We start from the raw sequence: 24,306 nt of genomic DNA on the forward strand, positions 1-24,306 counted from the left end.
CCCTTTCTCAGTTGTCACCACTGAAAATGGCCTGGAGACATTCTATAATATTCTAAAATGTCTCAAAGTGCCAAATGTCCCCTGGTTGAGAGCCACTGCTCTATCACCAGAAGAGCATGTCCGATAGGAGCTGTTCCTTTTAAAATATATATTTATTATTTTTTTATTTCAGAATATTATGAGAGTATAAATGTTTAGTTTACATATATTGCCTTTGCCCCATCCAAGTCAGAGTTACAAGCATGCCTACCCCCCAGACAAGTGCACACTGCACCTATTAGCTGTGAATATGCCCATCCCCTCCTCCCCCTCCCGCCTACGCGACACCCGATGAATGTTACTACCATATGTGCACATAAGTGGAGCAGTTCCTTTAGTCACGATTCCAGAATTAAAAAACAAAATGTGGGGATCAGAACTGCAGCTGACCCACAACTACATACAACATGTGTGAAAGAGAAATTTTTTCTCTTGTATATATCTGAAATTTTCAGGTTGTTTGTGAGCACAACATACCCTGGTGAGAACTAATACAGCACTGTAGAGAAAAAAGTAGGTTCCGTTAGTGATAGTCATACCTTATTTTAAATGAGGTAATAATGAAATATATATTTTACTATGGTTAATCAACTCATAGCTGTCATTAATATTAAAAAATCAGCCTTAGTTAAGTAGACAACCTAACATCCATTCATCATGTATGATTCCTCCCAGGTAAGTTAGTGAGTTGGGGAAATGACTGGTTTTCCTTATATAATTGGTTGGATATTTGTCCAACCAATAGATTTTAATGGGGGCACGTTGGGTCTTGGGGTCAAGGGTAATGAGAACAAGAGTCCTTGTGGACCTGCGGAAGGTACCTTGGCAGTGGTGGAAGTGGGACTTACACCTTGCTTCCTCTGTTTTGCCAGGGCCTCATTTCTTGAAGGAATCAGACCCTTCCTCTTTCCATCACTCCAGAAAAGTGGCTGATTTGTGCTCATCAGGAAAAGTCTGGTTTCGTCGTGCTGGGAGTCAAACCACAGCTGGCGTATGTTCATGCCCGTCCTGAAAAGGCCGTGCGGCATGGTGGTTGTGATGAATGAGGCTTTGGTCCACGTACATGCGTTTGGTCACTTGAGCTCTCTGCTCTCGTTTTCCCATCTGAACGTGAGGATCATAGTAGGGCTATCTCGTGGGCTAGTTGTTGGATTAAATGAGATAATGCACATTGCTTAATAGATTTACACTGATGCCACATCAAGTATGTGATAAGTGCTCAATAAATGTGAGCTGCTGCTGTTATTTTTTACTTGAAAATGGGGATAATAGAAGTACCCACCTCACAGAACCATTGTGAAACTTGAATCAATTGATATGTATAAAGTGACCAGAACAATGCCTGCCATTTTAAGTAATAATTGTTAGTTTTTATTATTATTAATATTATTGCCATCTTGAGGAAATTATCAAATTTTAAAGTTCTAGCACAGTACCAAATTTAAAAACTGCTCTTATTTAAGTATTTTCATACTAATACCATGTTCTCTAATATTTGATTTGTTAAATATATGAAAATGCTGCATGTGTACAGGACATCTTTCTTGCTAGAAGAGCTCTAAAACGCTCCACATCCTACCCCTATTTCTGTATGTCAGTGTTTTAATGGAGTTACATTTAAATATATGGCTCTCTTTAAAGGCCAGAATAAATGTCATGGGTGTTCACTGCTAATGTACACTCGAGTCCCTGATATATTTATAGGAGGTAAGCACTAGCTATTTTTTATAACTGAGAAGACAGAATCTTAGAAAATTGTTGGGCTGAAAAATAAGAGAATCTCAAGTGTGACCGAAAGGGAAATTAAGAGTCTTCTATTCCAATCTTTTCGTGCTCACAGATAGCTCAGAGAAGTTTATCAACTTGTCCAAAGTCAGGCAGCTGCTGAATGGCAGAAGAGGGACACAGTCGCTGACTAGTGCTTATTTGGTGAGTGGTTGTTTGATTGTTGGAGCCATCTGGGTTGATGGAGCCGGCAGCACAGCCAGCGTGGTGCTCCATGCAGTCTCGCTCTGGAGGGTTCCCTTACAGTAGAGGTGAGGGCTCAGTGGCGAGTTCAGACACAGAACGGCCCCTAATCACAACCAAGCAATGCCACACTCTCCTTTGGTCAGTGGACACTTGCAGGATTTAGAGAGAAGAATGTTGTATTCAAAATTAAAAGACCCTGGCCCTACCACTGGCTCAGCTGGCAATACCGCCCCTGCCCCCCCCCACCCCCACCAGTTTAATGAGGCATAATTTACATACAGTAATACTTTTAGTGCATAGTTCTTTGAGTTTTGACAAATGCATTATTATCGCATCCAAGATAGAGAATAGTCCTATAATCCCCCAATCTCTTTGTGTTTTTTGTCTTTAACTTTTCCCCTAACTCCCAGCTTCTGGCAACTACTGATCTACTCTCTATCCTCGGGGTTTAGCCTTTTTCAAAATGTCATAGAAATGGAATCATTTAGTACGTGGCCTTTTGAGTCTGGCTTCTCTCACTCAGCATGATGCATTTGAGATTTGTCCTGGCTGTGTTCTTGCTGTCTGCAGGTCTGGGGGTAAGTTTTCTTAACTTCTTTCAACCTCAGTGTCCTCATCTATAAAATGGGCATAACACTTGTTTTGCATTCATGTCACTGGTTGGAAAGAAAGAATGCACACAAATGTGCTTTTAGCAAGAGGAAAAGCAGCGTACAAGTCAACTTATTATTTTTGCTATGAGGTTGCCCTTTGAAGAGGTTCCAAGTGCAAAGGCAATCCTAATTGAAGCATAAACCCTACAGAGCCTTTGGTCATCTCATGAGCAGGGCAGGATCCAACATCACTGTTAAACCCCTTCTTAGCCAAAGGGATCCACAAGCTAGCTCCAAGGCTCACAATCTTACAGGAAACACTCAGTGGGGAGTGCCACTAGGGGGTATATATCCCTGGCATATTGCTTCCACCACACTACTCCCCCAGGTATTGGGAAGTCCTTCTGTCTATGAAATACTTTGATCTATTTGGATAAAAGGCAGTTTTTAAAACACAAGCATTAACATTGCTAATAATTTATAATAGTAATTATGTTGTGGGAAAAATATGATTATCTAGCATATGGAGCATCAAACATTTCCACAAGAAGATAGGACTTCTCTTGGCTCCAAATACACAAGAAGGAGAGTGAAATCCAGATTTGCATTTCCTTCTGAGTACTATGTGATGCTGAGTTACAGAACACATTCGACCAACACATTTTCCCCGGGCCTTTTCTCCTGGATGTGGACCATGGGAGGCCAGTCTTTGATACTGCTTTTCCTTCCAATTGGCAGGTGGGTGGCAAACAGGCAGGACAGGTGAAGACAGTGCAGTGTGCAGCCAGATGAGGGAAACAGAGACTGGGCTGGGATTCATGAGACCTGGATGCTATATCTGGCCCCGCCATGAATTGCATAACTTCACCCTTGTTATCTCTCCCATGGAAAAGGGGGCCGGAGCAGGTCACCCTGAAGGAATCTCAAGTTACCCCATGAATGATACATCCCCTGACTCCCAGCTCTGAGCAACGGAGCAGGGGGAGCAGAAAGCAGCAAACAACCCTGAGCCTTGGAGTGAAACTCTTCAGAGCAGCTCTCTCTCTCCAGCACTAACTGAGTAAGCTTCCAATAAACATATTGCTGAAATGTTTGTTTCCGGGTGTCATTTTAGACTGCAAGTAGCTAAAACAGATCCGGCTCCTATATATAGAGAATGCATTTGGTTGTGTTCTGGGAGGCTTTTATTACTACGCTCCCTGGCTTGCTCCCAGTTGAGCTTTTTCCTCAAGGGATCAGATTTTGGAATGAGAAAGTCAAAGAGGATCAGTGACCACATGAAGGGGTCTCTCCTGCTAACGCTGACCAGCGCAGATGGATGGCAACGTGGGCTGCCTCCTGTCTTTGCTCAAAGACGTAATAATAATGAGGATAAGTAAACACAAGCATAACACCCCTGATGTCCTAGGCTTAAAGGAAACATGATTGGGGTTGAAATGAAACGCAAAAAGTCACACACAGCCTGATCTTCAGCTAAGAGGACCCAGGACCCTCTCTGGGTAGAAACAAAGGAAGGTGCTACAAAGGGTGGGTTTCTTTGGTGGGGGGCGGGGCAGCGTCTGAATTTCGCTCTTAGATTCTCCAGGGGAAGACTTGCTGGAACAACAAGGTGAAAGAAGGAAGGTGGAGGTGGTGGCTGGAGAGAGAGCCTCAGGGAGGAAAGGAGGAGGGAACAGGGGTTTCTCCTTAAAGAGACAATGTCGAAGCCTTGCAGTCTGGTTGTGTAAAATGTGTCCGATCACTCTGAGACAGTCCCTCTACTGTGTGTCCTTTGTTTTCTGCACATAAAACCTAAGCTCTGCCCCAGATTACAGTGCCTCCCTTCACCTGCCTCTGTGACTGCTTCATGTCTAGCCATCATGGGTCTAACTGCCTTCCTGGTCTCCATATTTTATGTGCCTTGCCACCTCTTTCCCTTTGCCTTCCTCTCTGCTTCATTCTTCCCTCTTCTCTCTCCTACTTCTGCTCTCCAGCCCTTCCTCCTCCCAGGCTCTTCTCTTTCCCTGTTCCTCCTGCTCTCTCCTTCCATTTCACTCCTTTCCTCCCCATCCCTCCCGTTGGCTCCCTCCTTTCCCTTCCCCCTGCCTTCCCCACCCTCCCTCTTCCCTCCCCCTCTCTCCCCCAGCCCCCTTTCTGTCCTTCTCCCCTTCTTTCCTCTCTCCCCTTCCCCAGGTCCCCATCCCTTCTCTTGCCTCTCCTCTCTTCCCTCTTTTCCCTTTCCCTCCCTCTCCCTCTCCGTCCTTGTTTATCTGGAAGCTCCAATTTCTTGCCTTATAGATTTACCTGCAGAATAAGACACCGCTCCTCTTGCAAAAACTGTTTAAGGAATCCATATCCTCTCCCTTCATTCCTTGGGCATTTCAGAAATATTCCTCCCCCAACTACCCCCGTCAAAATAAAATGAATCCAGCCAGCTCCTGCTGTGTGTCCTTAAATCCATTCCCTCCAGCTTTGCTGGTTTGAAAGCCTGTACCCTAGAAGGGGCCTCCTGCATTTGCTGGCAACCCTGCTCAGTCTGATCGCCACAGATAGTGCTTTGGAGTGAAAAAAAGGGGGAAAAACCCTCTCCTTGGAGATTTCAAAACAGATTCAGCCAGCTTTCAAGTCTGTGCACTTGCGGAGTGGCAGGGTTTGGGGCAGAAGGGTAGGGGATTGGGGGTGTGAGTGTGTTTGCCATAAACAAACAAGCAGCAGAATATATATATATATATATATATATATATATATATATATATATATATATAAATTTGGGTTTCCCTTGGCATGTTTGGTGTCTTTCTCCCTGGCATCCAGGGTGGGTGCTGTGCAAGGCTGACTTCTCTCACACTTTTGCTCGGGTTTGGGGTGTGTATGTGTGAGATAGAATTGAGGAGGGGGTTGCTTTGTTTGTGATCCGATTCACTTGACAGATTATTTGAATCCAGCCCACCTTTCCGCACATGTCAAACAGATGGGATCATTGTTAAAAGCCTTGAGAGAGCGGAGGCTGAGCGGTGGGTAAGGCAGGGAGGGGGAGGAGAGGAGGGGACGAGGGAGGGAGGGGTACCTTCTAGTAGCTTTGTGTTTTCACACATTGGAACTGACAGGAGCCCTTCTTCTCTGTATGGGGGTGTTGGGGGTTTGGGGCTTATGAGGGTGGGATGGAAAGGAGAGGGAGGTGGGGTGTTGGTGGGCAGGGTTATGATGTCACAGCAAAAGTTACAACAGGAGGAAAACACAGAAATGGTTCAACATTTTTTTTAAACTTTGGACTGCCAAGAGCTGAAGGAGAGTGGTGAGCAAAGGAATGAAGGGGAGAGAGAGAAACTAAACTGGAAGCTTGAGTTTTGTGTAGCTTCTTGAAACCTTATGAATGGATTACTAGCAGCTGAGAACCAGGAGAGACCTGTAGGGGATGCAAGATCACTTACACACTAAAAGGGGGAGCAAAGCGGGCGGAATTCTCCTTCCTTGCTGAGTTATCCCTCCTTCCTGAAATGAATGGTAGGAAACCTTTTTCTGGGGGTCGAGGGGTGGCATGGGGGAGGGGGCAGTTTGCTTCTTCTTTCTTACCTGAGGACTTCCCCTCACTTAAACTAAGGCGCCTCTCCTTCCTCCTCCCTCCTTTCTTTCCTTCTCTGTCTCTCTCTGTCTCTCTTCTGCTTTTCTGGCTTTCTCTACATCCCCCTCAACCCCCACCCAAAGCCTAATCTCTGTTCTTGAGCTGCTTCAGAAAAAGAAAGGGAGAGAGAACTGAGTCAGAAAAGTGAAGGGAGCTAGGGAAATGAGAAAAGGAACAAGGACAGTCTGGGACTGAGGGACATCTGCTTAATAATATCCACGTGCCTGAATTGATATCTTCTTTGGGGACTTGCACCAAGGCTCCAGTGGATGTGACATAGAGAAACAGGGCACGCTGAGCACAAGGGGCTTAAAATACAAGAGAGTCCATCATTAGCTGGGGCGGAGGAGTTTAGAAGACGACGGGGAGACCCTAGGGAGAAAAGGCAGTGTGATCTTACTCCAGAGCATGTGGGCTGCATGTTTTAGATGTGGGCAACACAGCAGTGATTTTATAAATGTGAGTGATCTTTCTTATTACTTGGATGAAGGACCCAGTGCATTTCTCTAACCGTTTTGTGCCACCTGTGGTCAGACATCCTTACTTGTGTTAAGAATTCAGTCAGACCCATCCTCTGTGTGTGTCCATGACTGTGTGTGTGTGTGTGTGTGTGTGTGTGTGTGTGTGTGCACAAGCACATGTATGCAGGGGGTGGGGGTCCTTTAAGAGTGCCTGCATCCAGGCAAGCAGGACAGGTGAAAGCCATAGTGTTGCTTCCCATCCTCTCCATTCATCTCAGATCAATTGAAAAAACAGTTGCTTGGGTCTAGCTGCTCATTTTTGCAAATTACTTATTTTGAGCATCTCGTTTGTTTATTTGCTTGCTCAGCATATGGTGACTTTTAGTAACTTCAGATTGAGAAACTCAAGAGAAAAAAATCTATGTAGTACAAATACATGGCATTTACATTTAATGCTTTTCATAGCAGGACAATTAATTTCTCCTTTCTCCCAATGTCCAATATAAAGTGAATTTGGGGTATTGGTCTTTTAAATTCCAAATCATAGACTGAAGTAAGAGAAGATACAGGAGGTTTGTGACAAAACAAAACAAAGAGATACAAGTGGTCCCTAAAAGGTTAGTGTGGGCTTGTTAGGCAGTAGGCAGGTCTGTTCACAGCCTGTGTGTGCATGTGTGTGCGTGTGTGTGTGTGTGTGTGAGAGAGAGAGAGAGAGAGAGAGACAGACAGACAGACAGACAGACAGAGAGGATACACACAGGAAAGAGTACTCCAAAACAGTATTGATTGTTTGCTATTGATTGTGTAGACTGCGGCTGCTGAAAGAGAAAGCCCGAGATGTTTACTGGGGAAACCAAGAGTAGCGTCTGTCCCCTGCCTTGGTGAGGTGGGGAGGTTCCCAGCAGGAAGGAGGGGACAGAGAGTAGGTGGAGTGATGCACCGAACTTACTAGCTTTGACATCATCATTGTCTTTAAATGAAAAAAACAAGAAGACAGTTACAGCCAGAGAGAAAGGGAGCGAAGGGGAGCAGGAGAGGCTGGAGAGAACAGGTCCCTGAAGTCTACTCTTTTCTTGCTCTTTCTCCAGTCTTCCCAGGGCCTCACAAGTCTCCCAGAAGGTGAAGCCAAGGGCTCTCAGACCCATGTGGTTACTAGAACAGCAGATTGGCACCCCGAAGAACTTTATGAAGACTTGCAACATACCAACAAGTTGGAAGGGGATTTAAAAAGCTCCAACAATCAACAACCTCAAGCACCAAGCTGAGGGATACATTCTAACCTGCACGGCAGACTGGAAGCTGGATGTGGACCTGGCTGAGGACATCTGGAGAGTGAAAGTTAAGTATCAGCTTGGATTTTTGTGCCCCCTAGACTATTTTTTGTGTTTTAAAATAAGAAGCATCAAATTGTATATCTCTGTATAAAAGTTCTTCTAGCAATTTGTTTTAAGGTGAATATATTCTGGGTTAAGGACTACAAAAAGAAGGTAACTCCTAGGGAAGGAAGAAGAGGAAGAAATGAAAATTAGAGGATAAGCTTGTTTTGAACGACTTCAGGTAGCAAGGGGGGTGTGAGTGAGTGTGTATTCCAGAGGTTCAGCTCCTGCCCTGCCTGTGGGGCTCTTTTCTAGTATCAGGGAGGGGAGGGTTATTGAAGAAGGAAAAGAAAAAAAAAAGAAAAGAAAAAGAAACCTGAGCTCTCTGGGAGGAAATTCAAAGGAACCACGAGAAATTAACTTCATTCTGCAAAGACTAAAATAGAGCCAGGGGAGCGAGGTCGGGGAGGAGCGCGGGGAAGCGCAGGGGGACGGCACAGAAGCCACGCCGGCTGGCGGAGTTTCCAGGCCAGGTAGCCAGAAGAGGCACTCTTCTGGGGCTATTTGAAAAAGTTTGGTCTGTGAACAAAACAGTTTCCCTGGTGACTGCAAATCCATTGCTAGCTGTCTCTTTCTCCTTTCCCCATCACTCTGCTGTGGTACCCAGAAGTTGCCTTCTGGTTCTGTGAAAAGAGCTGGAGGAGGGATGACGCGCTTGAGGGTTCTGAGAATAAGCCTGGTGATCTTGGCGGGGTGGGCATGCAGCACTGCCAACTCTGAGCTGGGCTGGACACGCAAGAAATCCTTGGCTCAGAGGGGACACCTGAATCAGGTGCTGCTGGAAGGAGAACACTGTTGGCTGGGGGCTAGGGCTCGAAGACCTAGAGCCGCTCCCCAGCATCACCTCTTTGGGGTGTACCCCAGCAGGCCTGGGGACTACCTGAGGCCGTATCCTGTGGGCGAGCAGGGAATCCGTCCTGCAGGACGCAGTGAGCCAGACACCGGGGGAAAGGCTGTGAGCCTTGTTCCCCAAGACTGGATGGGAAATACAGCAGGAGCGAGGAGTGGGGCTGAGCCGCCAGTGGCCCCATGGCTAGGGGATGGTCCTATGGGACAATCTGAGCCGCTGGGAGATGATGACACTTATGTAGGCAACCAAAGATCCAAGGAGTCTCTAGGTGAGACTGGGACTCGGAAAAGCGCAGCCACAGCTGCCACCATCACCACCGCCTTTTCAAGCCTGAAGGAACTCAAAGCAGAGACCCAAGGGAAGGACAGGCCCAAGTCTGGGCACCGTCGCCCGGCGGTGAAGAGGCAGGCAGAAGACGCGTGGGGAGGTGCGGGTGGCTCTCCTCCGCGTTCCCAGCCTCGGCCCGAGCGTCCCCCTAAGCATGGGGTCAGAGACAGCCCGCTGGAGGACAGCACCCAAAACGGTGGAGGGGACCCTTCTTGGGACGCAGGGACCTCGGACTCCCAAGGAGGACTGCCTGTCTTGTACTTCTCTGGGAGGCAGGAGCGGCTGCGGCTGCGTCCGGAAGTGCTGGCTGAGACTCCCCGGGAGGCGTTCACAGTGGAAGCCTGGGTTAAGCCGGAGGGAGGACAGAACAACCCAGCCATCATCGCAGGTAAAGCCGCTCTTGGGCGTTCTGAGATCCGGGGGAAAGGCTGGCTCCATTTCTGACGGGTTAGATGTGGGGAGTGGGGAGGGGAGGGCTTGGAGCAGGAAAGCCAAGAAGGGTTATCTGGGGTGGGTGAGGAAGGGCTTTTACTCAGCAGCCCAGCAGGTTTCCAGACACCAAGAGAGGGAAGATAATGACTCTAACCACAATGGCCTTTGTCCCTTGTATTGATCCCAAGTAGTTCTATACATTGTGCTTGTACTTAGGAGACTTATCTCTTTTACCTCTCTTTAAAGGGACAAATCTCTTTGGTTCTTTGTCAGTGGGGAGGGGTGTCACACTCCGTCTCTCCTACTCCAGTATGAGACACCCAGGCAACTTTGAAAATAGATGCGTGTCCAAGGACCTGGGCAGTGAGTCATGGAGCTGGCCAGGCAGTGAGGGAACGAAGCTGCCAGGTACACAGCCGTCGGATCCTGACTGGTTCCCTTTTCTCTAAGCAGCCCTAAAATTTGGCAGAAAAGTACCACCTAGCCGAGGTCCTGATCCCTTTCACTCTGCCCCGACAATCACGTGTCAGCCTAGGAGCAGCAATCACGTGTCCAGTGCTACTGGACACAGTGGGCACTCACAGGCCAGGGTCCTGGCGTCTGGCCCTGGGTGTTGTAAGAGGCACCTAAAAATGAAGCTTGTATAACTCTGTGGTTTTGATCAGAAGCACCTGTCTGGGAACGTTACACATACCTGTTTCCCACTATACCTAGATCTTAGCTTTCATGGAAAGCCACCCGGAAGGTCAAAGAGAAGAGTAGGGTTAGGAGTGACTGCCTCCCTTTGTTTTACTGAAGAGGCTGGTGTCAATCAAGGGGTTGAGGATTCGACTTGATGTTTTCACCACTGGACTCTCACCATCCTTTTGGATCTCCCAAAGCAGAACTGAACACAAAGCAAGGCACATAGTAAAACCATTTAATCTTTTTAATTTGGATCATCCACAACACCCTTTGATGTTTTCTAGTCCCATTACATTGATGGGGAAACTGAGGCAATAAGAAGTGTGCCAGAGGCAGGCTGGGAATAGAACTCCAGAGCGCCTGAATTGCTTGACAACTCTCCAGATTAAAAACTTCTCAGGTTGCTAGATGCCTGTAAATAAGTTTCAAACTAGGGGAAGAAATCTGGAAGGAGGGAGTCTCCTTCAGTGGGGTGTTGCTGGAACATCCCTTCCGGACACACTGTCTCCCCCTTTTTGGCTGTGATTCCTCCTTCGGAAGCTGGGATTCCCAGACATTGAGCACTCTCAAGTCTTGTGGTTTTGCTTTATTTTATTTTGGGGTGGGAGAGGGGGTGAGGGAAGAGGAGAGAGAAGGGGCTGGGCTGTAAGTTAGGTGGGGGAAGAGAAAGAGTAGAAGGAAATCCTTATTTTGGGGCCAAATGGAAGAAATAATGAGATGATTATCTGATCAGAGTTGGCAGCTTTGCAGTTTTCCCCAGATGACATCTTCTTGCTGCCTAATCTCACTTCCTAGTACCCATCTGCCGGGAGACTGGGTGCTTGCAGTCTAGGCTGAGACCCACGACTCTGCTCACCCTCCTCTGGCAGTAGCAGCGTAGGGACCTGGGATCAGTTCCCTGGCTGCAAAGAATTGGGGAAGGATCCAGCAGGAACCTATGTGGGAGGTTCTAAGGAGCCATTGCTTTGGGCTATTAAAGCCCAAACTTAAGGAAACAGATTTAGCACAGTGGGTGCCTGACCCCGTCCTGTCCCCGCTGTGTCCTTCTGTCACACACTCTGCAGAGAGGAGAGCAGCGTGATGACCGGGTCCAGTTATGGCATTCCCTGCGCCGCCACCCACCCCCACTCTGCATGCTCCCTCCCTTCCCCACCGTCCCCCACACTGCCCTGACCCTACCTGCCGCTCACACTCAGGTCCTTCTCTGAAGTGCCCACCTGAACTGCCTTAACCTCCTTAAGCATGTAAAATCGGGCAGGAAATCTTTTGCAGTCAGTCTAGCTTCTCAGTTTTCTTCCTCTTCACGTCAAAGTGGCCCCTGTGGGACCGGTGTCCCCGCAGGTCTACTCCAGGAAGGCCGAGGGCAGAGAATGCCCAGGGCTGTTTCTTCTCCACCTTCCGCCCATGCCTTCCTGCAGATTTGTGCACATCGAAAATGTCCAGTAATGATTTAGGGTAAAAGGCTGGGAAAGAAGGGGCTGGGAACAAGACCTTCATTCTTCAGGATTCTGGCAACTGGACTCCTGAGGGCTTAGGTGCCTTGTGCCCTCACTGTGCTCAGCTCTTCCCAGTCCCCTGCGGTGTCCGAGGCTGAGACCACACAGCCGCCACGGGGGTCCTCCTCAGAGGAAGGCCTGCGCTTGGCACTGAGGCAGCTGCGCCTGTCAGCAGCCCAGCGTCTCTCCTCTCTCGCCATAGCGCCGGGCCGGCCCCCACCTGCGCCCAGGATGGCTGGCCTTCGCTGTGAGAAGGACAGCGACAGTCATCACGTCTCTGGCAGCCGCAGACAGACCAGCTGTTACGGTTCTGCTGCTGCGGTGAGGATGGTCCAAGGTGCGGCCAGCCTTGCCCCGGCACTCTGGTCAACAGTTCCCGAACCTCAGCCCCCACCTACTAACTTAAACCCAGGATCCCAGTCCTCCATCTGCCAAACTTGGGGCTCTTCCTCCTAATCAGAGACTTCAAGCCATTTGGCCACACCGATTATTAAAGAGGAACCCCGGCCGCCGCCCTCCCCCGCCCCAGATGGGGGGCCCTAGGGAATACTTTCCACACTGGGCACTAGGTGGCAGTGTTGCTTCACACACAGGCCAGCAGGCAGCCACGTAGTGGGGAACGTCTCTGATTTCTTGGAGGTTTGTCCTGCCCTGGCCTCTGGGCTGTATTTAATCATCCTCTCCCAGAATGTTGTTGGTAGGCATCCCTTGGGGTCAGCTTCATACGAGTCTTTTTTGCAGGGCCTATGTGAAAGGCCTAAAGTGGCATTTTTGGGGTTGTGAGTAACTTGCACTTTAGCAACTAGTAAAGAAAACACAATCAACTAGAATTACCCCTTTCCCCCACCCCAAACTCCCTCATTCTTCCTAAATAGGAAGTTGGACTCCAGAACGAATTGCCAGCATACTTTTATTTAGGGTTGAGGAAAATGCAGGGCTCACAGATTTCAGGTGCTGAGAATGTCTTTGGCCCTAGGCGGGGAGAGAGGGTGCCCGGGCCCCTGCAAGGCACAGCTTCCGAAGCTGCATGCTTCCCATGGCTGAAGTGGAGCGACATGGCCTAGGAGGGATGGCGACTGCTCCACTGCAGGGTCCTCCCTAAAAGTGACTGGTCGGGTTCGGCAGTTCAGGGCGGTGTGGCTGCCTAGGTGCGGAGGAGCCGTTTGGACGTGCCGCTGGAGCTGAGTGGTGGACACAGCCAGATTCTGCCCCACCCAGGCGTGTGCTCTTCATGTTCCAGCACCCAGCCCTGAGACCATCCTGTTCTTTTCCCTCCTTTTCAACTTCCTTTCCTCTCCTTCAACCCCAACATACACAAAAGAGAAAATGTTAATAGGTTCCTCCTCACCCATAATTAATTTCAAATGTTCCCTGAAGTTGCCCAGCTGAGTAACCACCTGCAGCTCCAAGTTGCAGGAGACTGAGTCACTAAGTCCATGGCAGAATTGGAGCCTGAGCCCAGGTTTCTTCATCCAACAAATATTTATTGAGAGCCTTGCCATGCAAAGCATGGGGAGGCACTGTGGGGAATACAAAGATGTCTAAGAAACTGTCCCTGACTTGAAGACAAATTTTCCTCCTCTGAGGATCCAAGTTTTAGAGTATATCCCAGTGTAGAACTTGGGAGGCAGACAGACTTGAAGTCGGATCCCAACTCTGATACTTATCAGGGCTGTGGTCTTTGGCAATCACTGAGGTTTTATGAGCCTTGATTTCCTCAAATTTAAAAATGAGAAAAACCAATATATATGAATGTATTATTCCAGTTAAATAAAATTCAAAACATCTCCAAAAAGGAAAAAGGAAAATGAGACAATGTCTTGCAGAGTTGTTATGATGTTTAAATAAGCCGTGTATATAAAGTACCCAGCACAGGGCCTGACTGTGGTATTTATTTACGATCTGGGAGGTATTACAATAACAGTGGGAGGCAACCGTTGCTGAGAACAGTGCGTTAAACTGCTCGTCTTTTGTTCCTTTTTCCATAGGTGGAATATTCACTTTAATTTCTTAGGAATTGAGTTTGCCAATCTGCAAAATGGTAATAGCAGTGAATAGTTTTTTTCACAGCATGGTCTCAAGATAATTAAGAACATTGCAGGATTATAGAGGACTTGTTTATTCTATGTTTTAAAAATATCATCTGTTATTTTTAGCCTCGGCAGTACTATTTTGAATAAATTGGACAGTAGTGCTGGGTTTTTTGGGGGGGCCACAACCCTTTTGAGAATCGGATGAAAACTGCATGCACTCCCTGGAGAATGGACATGTTCACAAAGTCTGCACAACACTCAGAGCATTCTGGATTTCCTGATGGCATTATGTTTAAAGCCCGTTGTTTAGAGCCTATTGATAGCCTTTTGTTTTGAGTGGCACCTGAGAAACGAGATTTCATAGGATGCTGAGACATGCCCTTCTCCAAATAAGGGAGTTTTGTACACAGGGTAAGGAGTTTTGTTCACGTGGAATATGGAGCTCGTAGACAGCAGATTCACATAGATACAAAGAGAATGTAAAAGGCAGGCCATGCACGCACTTTCCCCTGTTGTCCAACAGGAATGAATGACACTTGAAGAGACAAACCCGTGCTTTCTCCAGAGCTTCTCTGAAGATGAGATTTGCATGACTTTTCTCCTTAGTTGCCTCTTCCTGTGTTATAGCAAAGTTCAAGGTCAGAGTGTTCATCCCCTCAGGACCTTGAGGAATTGCCCATTCTCTCCCCAATAGACGTCACCCCCATCAGGACCCAGATGTACAGCGAAGTCCTGGCCCCTGCCCTTGGCATGGGAGGGCGGCGGATGGGAGGCCCTGCTGCTGTGCCCTGGGGTGGGTTCACCACTGTGATGAGACAAAGTACAGGAGCTTTCTTGTGTTAACAAAGCATCCACCCTCTGGGATGTAAATCAGCATCTTTTGCGAAGAAGAGTGTTTTTACGATGTGGCTATAGGGCCCTCCAGAAGAGAGGAGGGTGGACGCGTGTGAGGTGTCTGGCTTGACAAGTAAAACAGACTGTCACTATGGCCCTTCCTGTCACAGCCCACTGCTGCGCCCTCACTTCTGGAGCCTTCTTTGATTCCCCCTGTGAAAGGGGGGCCTTTTGCGTGTGATTTCATGTGGGTATATTGCTTCTTGCCTTACTAGCTGTGTCCACGTCCCACTTCTCTCCACTGGGAATTCCTTGGGAGACAAATGCGCATCTGCTTCGCTTTTGTCATCCTAAAATATCAAGCACAGTGTTAGACTCCCTGTAATGTTTGCAACATAGAGAAAGCAGACGTCTAGACTGCCTGCCGGCTCCCCGCTGGGGATGAGCACAAGGTGAGAGGCGGTTTTTGAAACTAGAAGCTGTTGTGGCACTGAGGGCAGTGGCTTTCAAATTCTGTGTTGCTGCTTCCTGAAGTGTCCTAGGGCCTTCTGAGGGGGCTGTCCAGCCAGGGCTCCGCTCCCACCTTCCAGAGGGGCAGCCTTCTCCTGCCTGTTTCATGTTAGGGAAAGGTTTCATTACTTTGGCATTTTAAGCCCTATGACTCTAGAGAAGGGGTGGCACATGATGGCTGGTCGGCCACATCAGGTCCAAAGCCAAAATCTGCTTTTGTAAATAAAGTTTTATTGAAACACAGACACACCCATTTGATTATATGTTCTCTATGGCCACTTCCATGCTAAATGGCAGAGGCGAGTAGCTGCAAAAGAGACCTTCTGGCCTGCAAAGCCTAAAATATTTACTGTCCGGCCCTTTGTAGAAAAATTTTGCTGACTCGTGCTTCAGAGCATTGCTTTTCTAATGTGCATACAGATCAGCTGAGATTCTTTTAAAAATGTTGTCCCTGCCATGCGAATATACCTGGCAGCAAAGGCAGTGAGAATATGCCTCACAGACCTTCAGCTTCAGGGAGTTTCAAGGACCAAGAACCTCAGACACTGTGCTCTGAAATGCATTACTGCGTTTGCACCGTGGCCACACATCCTCAGGGCCGCAGGGATAAAGGTAGACCAGTTCCCGAGGGACAGTCAACTCTGGCTCAAGGACTCACAAAGACCATGCAGAACATTCCATAGGCTGCATGCAATGAACACAGCCAGCTTTTCTGCCCTCTCTCCTTCCCTTTGGGTTGGACTTGTAGCCTGCACCGATGCCTCTTCCAGCCTTTTCAGGCTTCCTCCCTGTTTTCTCTCAGAGTTGTCTCCCCTAATAAAATCCTTGCATATTTCACCCTGTCTTGGCATTGGCTTCCTGTGCTAACAAAACTACCTAAAACAAATGCAGATTTGGATTCAGTAGTTCTGGGGCAGCCTGAGATTGTGCATTCCTACCAGGCTCTGGATGCTGCTCCCAGTGTGTGGACTGTGATTCAAGCAGCAAGATTCCAGACTCTTGAGTCCAAGGCAGAGGTCAGCAGCCTTTTTCTGTAAAGGGACAGATAGTTAATAGTTTAGGCTTTGAGAGCCACATAGTCTCTGTTGCAAAACTCAACTCTGTCTTTAGAGCATGCAAGCAGCCGTAGACAATATGTAAACACATTGCCACGGCTGTGTTCCAATAAAACTATTTACAAAAACAGGTGGCAGGCTAGATTTTGCTCACAGGCAGTAGTTTGCTAACTGCTTATTGCATAGTCTTTTTTTTTTTTTTTTTTTTTTTTGCTTCCTAGGTCTACACTATCCAAAATAATTCTAACAAAGAAACCATGGCACTATTAGTGGCAGGGAAATACCTTTTGTTCAAGTGAAAACAAAACTTCTTAGAGATTTCTTATAGGAAACAAACCATGTTAGTTTTTTGGTATGAGCACTCCAGGTGGAGTTCATATTTATTTTTTCCTTTTTTATTTATTTTTTAAAAAGCATATTGAGATATAACTAGCATTAAAGTTCACATATTTAAAGTGTAAAATTAATATTTTTAGTATATTGACAGAGTTATACAACTGTTGTCATAATCTAATTTTAGGACATTTTTGTCTTACCCAAAAGAAACACTGTACCCATTACCCTGTCCACCTTTCTCCCCTCCTCAAGTCTGTGGCAGCCATGAGCAACCGCAAATCTTCTTGTTCTCTACAGATCTGCCTATTCCGGGCATTTCATGCAAATGGGATCATACAATATATGGTCTTTTGCATCTGGCTTCTTTCGCTTGAGGTTCATCCATGTTGTAGCCTGCGTCAGCACTTCATTCCTTTGCATTGCTGAATAATATTCCATGGACATATGGCACTTTCTGTATCTAGTCTTCAGCTAATGGATATTTTGTTTGTTTCCACTTTTTAGCTACTATAAACATAGCACAGATGTAGACATAATGTTTCTGTTTCTTTTGGTAGATCCCTGGCAGTGGAACGGCTAGGTCATATAGTTACTCTACATTTAACATTTTAAGGCACTGCCAGGCTGTTTTCCAAAGTGGATGTACAATTTTGCAATCTCCATCAATGCATCAGGGTTTGGATTCATGTTTCTGACCTGGTAAAATGAAATGGGCTTCTGTATCACCACTTGTTAATAGGGGTTGACCACTGCCAACATCTGATAGAAATGCAGCTGTCTCAGAGAAATGTGGCATCTTCTTGCACAATGAGGACAGACTCCTGGGCGTCTGATGTTAGGGCTCCCCACGGTGACACAGAGCTCTTGCTGGTTGAGGAGGGTTTCTCTCACCAAGCTCCGCCTCTAGCTTCCTCAGGGCATATTAAGATGAACCCTTTCTTCCCCTAACTGGGCTCTGCATGCAGGGAGTTTACCTTTGGCCTGGCATGCATTGCTTTCTATTACTTTCCACCTGGTTCAGCCATAAGTGACAGGCATGCAGGGGGTGTGCAGGCACTCAGAAGTCACAGTGTACCAGATTATGATGCAGCAGCACTTTCAGGAAGAAAGGGAAGAGAGAAGAAGAGGAGAGGAAGGAAACAAAACTCACAGGCTCACATAGCCATGAACTTTCTCTAGGATTCTAGCTACTGGCCTGGCCCCAGCTGGGTGCTTGCACCAACTCTGTTCAAGGCTTGGGTCTGACTCACAGGTCTAAGATCTGGGACTTTGGAGCTGTCCATTTATTGAGGGTACAGGTGGGGAAAGATTACTTCCAGGTGTAGCATAGAGGGTTTTCACTAAGCATGACCTTGTGATCACCCTATTTATCACACTCCTGCTTCAGTGCCTATACCTTTCATTGCCTTTCCTCTCCTCATTCCCCAACCTTCAGATACTATAAGAGACTCTTTCTTGGTCCTTTTGCTCTCAGGGAGAAAAGCAGTGGGTGAGGCTTTCATTGGCTCAGGTGACACCATTAGCTGCTCTCTTCCCAGCCCCTGTGAGCTAAGTGTTCTCTCCCAGTGCTCGGGAAAGAGACGGAAGCCCAACAGGAGCTCTCCGGGTAGTTCTGGGTGGAGTGAAGGCTGTCAGGTTGGAAATATTCAGGAGTGACAGAGGCAGAGCTGGAAAGTAGGAATCACTTTTGGCAGTCCAAATAAATCCAATCGTTTGCCTGCCACCAGCCTCACTTGTCCTTCCTCACCTCCTGCTTCCTTCTTCGTGCACGTCTTTCCCGTTCCTCTGGGGCTGACCATCTGATTCATTCGGAATGTGTGTGCCAGAAGGTCTGGCTCCTTCTCTTTCCTGTTTCCATGCCTCGAGGAGGCCAAACACATGCCTTATTTGGTGTTTATTAAGAAGAAAGCAACACCTTAGTTTGGATCCTGAGCTTGCCTACCCTGGGCAACCCTTAGCTTCAGTTCCTGATGTCATAAACAAGGACATAAACCCATGCTCTGCCCTCAAGCACATGGAATTAGGTTCCTCTGGGGGCTCATCAAATCTGTTTCTGCTCACACCATATGACCCCTGACCCGAGCACCTTCCAGAAAGTATATTTCTATGCTAAGTTTGTATCCAAAAAGTAACAGCATCTTTTCCTTTCCAATGTTTACTACCAGCCTTAAAACAATCCTCCTCTTTGGAATATTTTTAAAGAGAACATCCAGTAAATAAAACTCGGTAGGCAAACAAAAACATCCCAGTTCTCTTTATGAGTCAGAAGTGAGTGGTGGAGAGAAGTGGTTCTGCCCAAATATACAATATGGGAACTGGAACCCAAAGGTTCAGGACATTTGAAGTTGAAGTGTTGCCATGGCAACCAGTCGGGCTACCAAGACCAGCCATTATGGCTCATTTCTGGATTAGAAATCCAATGACTTGATCAAAAGGAAAGTCATAGAGCCCAAAAATTAATCAATCAGTTTGTGAATCATCATTCAAGTGGTGACTCAGCATTTGCTAACTTTCCTGCAAATAATTGCTCTGCATTCTGGGCAGGTTAGGAAAGAAGTAGTTGGCTCTTTTGGTTCATTAGTTCATTCATTCAACATTTATTGAGCTTCTTTGGGGTGAATATCAGGCATTTGACCACAGGCTGGGAAATCAAGAATGGAGACGGCAGGGGTTGTGCCTGGAAGATGCTCATAGTCTAGGAGAAGCCAACCCGGAAATAGGTGATACAGTCTGGCCACTGGCGGTGAGCAGTCCTGCCCACACAAGCCCAGGGATTCTCCAAGGCTATGGAAAGAGCGCTGGTAACCAGAGAGATAGCAGGAGGCCGGGGAGTAGCAGAATTAGACGAAAGAGAAAAGGATAGAGCTAGCAAAATATCAGATGGCATGAGAGCACCACGTAAGCCACCAAGCGTGGGGCAGGTTCATTGGGTCTCGCAGTTAGAAAGCCCCTAGTGACCTCCAGGAGAGCAGTGTCCTCCTCATGTGGGAGGCCTGGAAGAGAATCCGCAAAAGGACAGCAGAGACATGAACGAGAGGCGAGGGGGTGAAGACAGAGCAGGGCCCACCGCACTACGCAGAAATGCCACTGTGAGGGGGACACAGAGGAGATGTCAGAAGTAGACCGCAGGTTCAGAGAGATTTTATTTTAAGGTAAGAGAGAGCCAAGACTCAAGGTCTTATGTTAAAGACCTAGTAGCTTGAGGTGGGAGACAGCATAAACATGGGAAAATGATGGAAGTTAAAGTAACAGAAATGTAAAGTGCACAAATCCAAGCTCAGTCATGCTAAGAAATTATTGCAGAATTATTTCTTTGGCAAATGCTTCTGTGGGGCTTACTCTGTGCCAAGCACCATTGTGTCCACTTTATAAGGGTTAACTCGTAAGTCCCCAGGACAGGCCGAGGACGGAGACACTGGAGCACAGGAGGCGCAGGGCGCTGCCCAGGGTCACACAGTGAGGCACACGGAGCCAAAGCCGGGGCTCTGTCCCCACAGCGCACGCTCTTTCCACTGTGCGATGCTGTTGCTAGCTTTTTATGGCAGGAGCAGTAAGGAATGAAGGGTCCCAACCTGCCTCAGCCGCACCCTTTTTCTGGCTGGAACCCTCGGGGTCTCCCGTTTTCTCTGTCTTGGCGAAGGGCTGCATCCACACGGGCAGAACCCTGGGCGCTCCTATGTCCCATGGCTGTGTCTTGCTCCGCACACCCCGGCGTAGAGCACCGGCGATCAACCGCACATCGTGTCTAGTTTGCCTCTGTCTAGCTTGTATCTTTCGGCGCTGTGGTAGCAGCCCTGTGACACTAGCTTAGTTTTGGCCACAGCAATTCAGGCCGTCTCTCACCAGAGAGACCAGTTCATTCTCCAGCCATTTGGCTGCAACTGAAGGGAGCTTTTTCAAATACTGAGTGCCTCAAGTCACTCCCCTACCTGAACCATTCCATCACTCCGCTGTGCCCTCAGGATAAGGGTCAGTTTCCTTAACATGTCATATGGGACCCTGTTTACCTCCTCAGCATCATCACTGGCCGCTGTTGTAAACACATGCATGTGCACACACATGTACATGTACACAAACTCACACACCCATCACACACATATGCACACATATGGGTACATCAATATGTGCATACCCCCACACAGTCACACACTTGTGTCGTGATCACATGCATTCACACACACACACACACACGCACACGCATGCACACGCACACACATGCATGCGCACACACGTGCACGCACACACACGTGCACACACATGCACACACACACGTGCACACATGCACGCACACACACTTGCACTTTTAGTTCAACTGCTGCAACAGCACGCTTCCAGCAGCGGCACAGGCACGCTCTCTTCCCGGCCTCTGACCTCTGACGCTGCCCTTTTTACTTTTCCTTCTAACAGGAAACCGTTCCCCCAAATCTAGATTCACCTGACTTGCTCTCGCTCCCCCTGGATCTTTAGTTAATATGGCATCTTTCTCAGGAAATCTTCCTTGGCCTCTCTAAAGACTGATTTAGGTTTGTTCTCTAACGTGTTTTCCTGCCTTACCAAGACACGCAGAGCAACCTGCCATAATTCCCATTTTACTTTTTGTCCATCAGACCTGTACTCATGGGGCTCCTCCTGCGTCCGTGGCACCGTGCTGTTCTGGGGTGTCCAGCCGGCAGGCGTGACCCACCGCCCGCTACCGTTCAGGCTGGCTCCCCTGGGCTGCGAGCTGTCAGTCAGGGGCTATACCTGGTTCATTGCTGCATTCGTAGCACCCAGTGCATTGTCAGCCAAGAACAAGTGACACATTCAGTAAACACTGGATAAGAGGGTGAATGGGACAGAGTGAATTATAATATTCTATTTGGAAGCAGGCGCAGGAAGTCCTGGTAATCAATAAGTCTTATTGATTTGGAAGATGGCTAAGAAGTTTGAGACCCCCTCCATAATAACAGAAGGGACAATTATCCTTATCTTCTACCCCAACTCCCCCTTCCCAGACCCCCAAATCTATCTAGGCTTGATAAATATTGACCAGAAATTAGTCTTCTGGAAAAATTGGATGTAATTTACAACTTGGTTTAACTATGATTACTTCTAAACTTTCAGTAATTATTCTATTTATGCTTCTGATTTGTACATATTGTCTCTTATTCTCGTGGAACTTGCATGCCCATGCTTGTTCACATTATTCCTGTGGGTGGGAGGAAGAGGAAGGAATGTGTTCCTAGAGAAAGGTAAATCTCACCACCTGAGGAAGAAGCCACCAGGGGCCAGGAAACTCCTTGGGTTTCAAGTCTTGCCAGCTTTTGTTCCTTTGGTCCTCTCAAAATCTGGAGTTTTTATAAAATTCTCTTTTTGGGGATGAAATTGTTTTAAACATAAAATGTATTTATAGGCAGTTCCTAGCTCAGTTTATTTTTTATCCTTTCACTCACTAATTCATTCATTCAGCAGATGTTTCTTGAGCACAAAGTAGGTATTCAATAACTATTTTTGAAATAAACTTCAACTTTATGCAGAATAATAATAAACACTAACCACAGGAGAGCTCTATTTTAGACATTGTTTGTTTCAAGGCACATTAATAATTTGAAATTATTGCACAAGAGAATATCCTTATAATCCTTACAATACAGCCCACGGCATGGATCCAGAAGATGGGGGGAATCTTGGGCACTGTTCCCTTCCTGGGTGTGGCGCACCTGCTGGGCCCTGGACAGAGTGGGTGTTGCTGGCCTGACATTGGCCAGGGACCAGCCCTGGCAGAGGAGGGGGCCCAGGAAGTGTCCCAGCCCTCTGCCTCTCTGCTCAGGGCATTCTGGGAGCTTAGCAGTGACGGGCCCTAGGGTGGCGGCTGCAAAAGCCCAGCACAAAAGAGGAAGGCAGCCGATCACCCTGCTGTCCGCGCCTCTCTCCTCGGCCTGCCTCTGCTAGCCTGCAGCCCCCCTTCTCCCTCCAGCACTGCTGTGGGGCCCACTCCCCCCAGGTCCACGCTCCCTGGTACCCGAAGCCTTTTGATCCCTACAGGCTTCTGGGGGCTTCTCTGGATCTCCACCCTCTCTGTGTCCCTCCAGCACCCAGGCCAGGGGCTGAAGAGGAGTGGGCGCTTTGGGTCGAACGGATGTATGGAGGATAATGGAGGATGAGGTCGCGTGTGCACCTAGAACATGATTTGTCCTTATGCCCAGCATGAACCGAATGCCTGAGTCAGGGAGGGCTTTGTCTCCTCTCCACAGGGCCTGCCTACTCCCTGCTCCTGTTTCTGTGAAAGCTGTCTCCTCACCTTGAACGTCTTGCCTCAATTGCCCCATTTATTTATATTCTTTCCCTCACTGTAGTGGTTAGGAATGCAGGTCTGGAGTCTGATGTTCTGGGTTCAAGCTCTGCAAATTTGGCAAGTTATAAAGTCCCCTCATCTGCAAAATTGGAGCAATGGTCATTTCTGTCCCAGAATTGCTAAGACGATTAAATAAATGAATACAAATCATGTGCTTAGAGCTATGCACAGTGAGCCTCAGTCAATGCTGGTTGTGTTTTTCACCCTTCTGTGGTGATGTGGTGGCGCATAATGGACCCAGGGCTTGCGCTCAAGATGCTGCCAGCCCAGTTGGTCAGGCCTGGGTCACGTATCTCTCGCCCTGGGCCTTCCCTGCCCGCAATGGTCCGTGCAAACTCTCCTTCTCCTGAACTCTCATTGCATGTATTATTGTACGTCTATGTGACACAACTGAGCATGAGATTATTTGTAGTGAACCTTGATTAAGTGAATCCCAAATAACCATTATTCTTAACTAACTGTAATATCTTAGTCTTCTTTTTAAGAGACAAAGGTCCAGGATCGCAAGACAAATTCAAAAGGGGAATCTAGTAGAAACAAAACCTGCCCTCAACTTATGGGCTCAGCCCAGTCCTTTCTACCGTCTACGGCCACAGTCACAGGGTGTAGAATAGTGAGAAGAGGTTAGAAGGTTAATGATTATAAAGTACTTCAAGATAAACCTAGAGATGAAGATTCCAGGCGTGGACTCTCTAGCATCACAGGCTGGGTGATGACCCAGGCAACATCTTCACAGATGGAGGGAAGAGGCCCAGAGAGGAAAAGGCCCTTTCTTGACATCACACATGAGCAGGCTGGGGCCACAACCCAAGCTCCTTCGCTTCCAATTCCGTGTTATTTCAAGTCTTCCAGGTTGCCTCTGGTTAATTTAAGACTCTTACTGGAAAGCAGAAGAAAATATTTTAGAGAGATTTTCAATAAGAAAAGAACAAATATTTTGACTTTAATTCTCATTTAACCCGGAGTGCTAATTAATTAGATCACTTATTTTCCTTGTCCTTTCTCTTTCTCACTTAGGGGACAAGCAGCCAAAGCTATTTCACAGCAGGGATTTACTCTGAGGTTTTAAGCATCCTCTTTGAACTCTGCTCTGAAAACTCACCTGGGTTCGATTGAGAACACAGACCCTGTAGAGTCTGGTTTCCTCTCAGATTTTCAAACTAGTAGAATAGAAGGGAGCTCTGATCCTTTAGGGTCTGATTGTGTAGTGTTTGGTTTTGTGTGGTCCCTGGGTTGCCTGGCCTCACCAACGACTCGCTTCTTAGAAAGCAGTCAGAGTCTCCTAGGGTTTTTTGTGAGCCCACGGTAGGGGCAAAAATGTTCAGATGTAATTAAGTGAGCAAGGACAGTACATGTACATTGGAGAAATACTAA

At 47.6% G+C, this 24,306-nt stretch overlaps 1 protein-coding gene across 2 annotated transcripts in view; it reads left to right on the forward strand.

The window, feature by feature from the left end:
- Window positions 1-8,343: 8,343 nt before the first annotated feature.
- The window catches only part of PAPPA2 (pappalysin 2), a 311,166-nt gene continuing 295,203 nt past the window's right edge, over window positions 8,344-24,306 (forward strand). For both annotated transcript variants that reach the window (XM_012765039.2, XM_012765040.2), the window contains exon 1: window positions 8,344-9,606. In XM_012765039.2, the coding sequence (XP_012620493.2) occupies window positions 8,688-9,606 (919 nt within the window). In that variant the 5' untranslated portion in view covers window positions 8,344-8,687. The remainder of the gene's footprint in view (window positions 9,607-24,306) is intronic.

This window comes from Microcebus murinus, chromosome 2 (assembly GCF_040939455.1).
Source record: "Microcebus murinus isolate Inina chromosome 2, M.murinus_Inina_mat1.0, whole genome shotgun sequence".
In the NCBI taxonomy this organism is placed as follows: Eukaryota; Metazoa; Chordata; class Mammalia; order Primates; family Cheirogaleidae; genus Microcebus; species Microcebus murinus.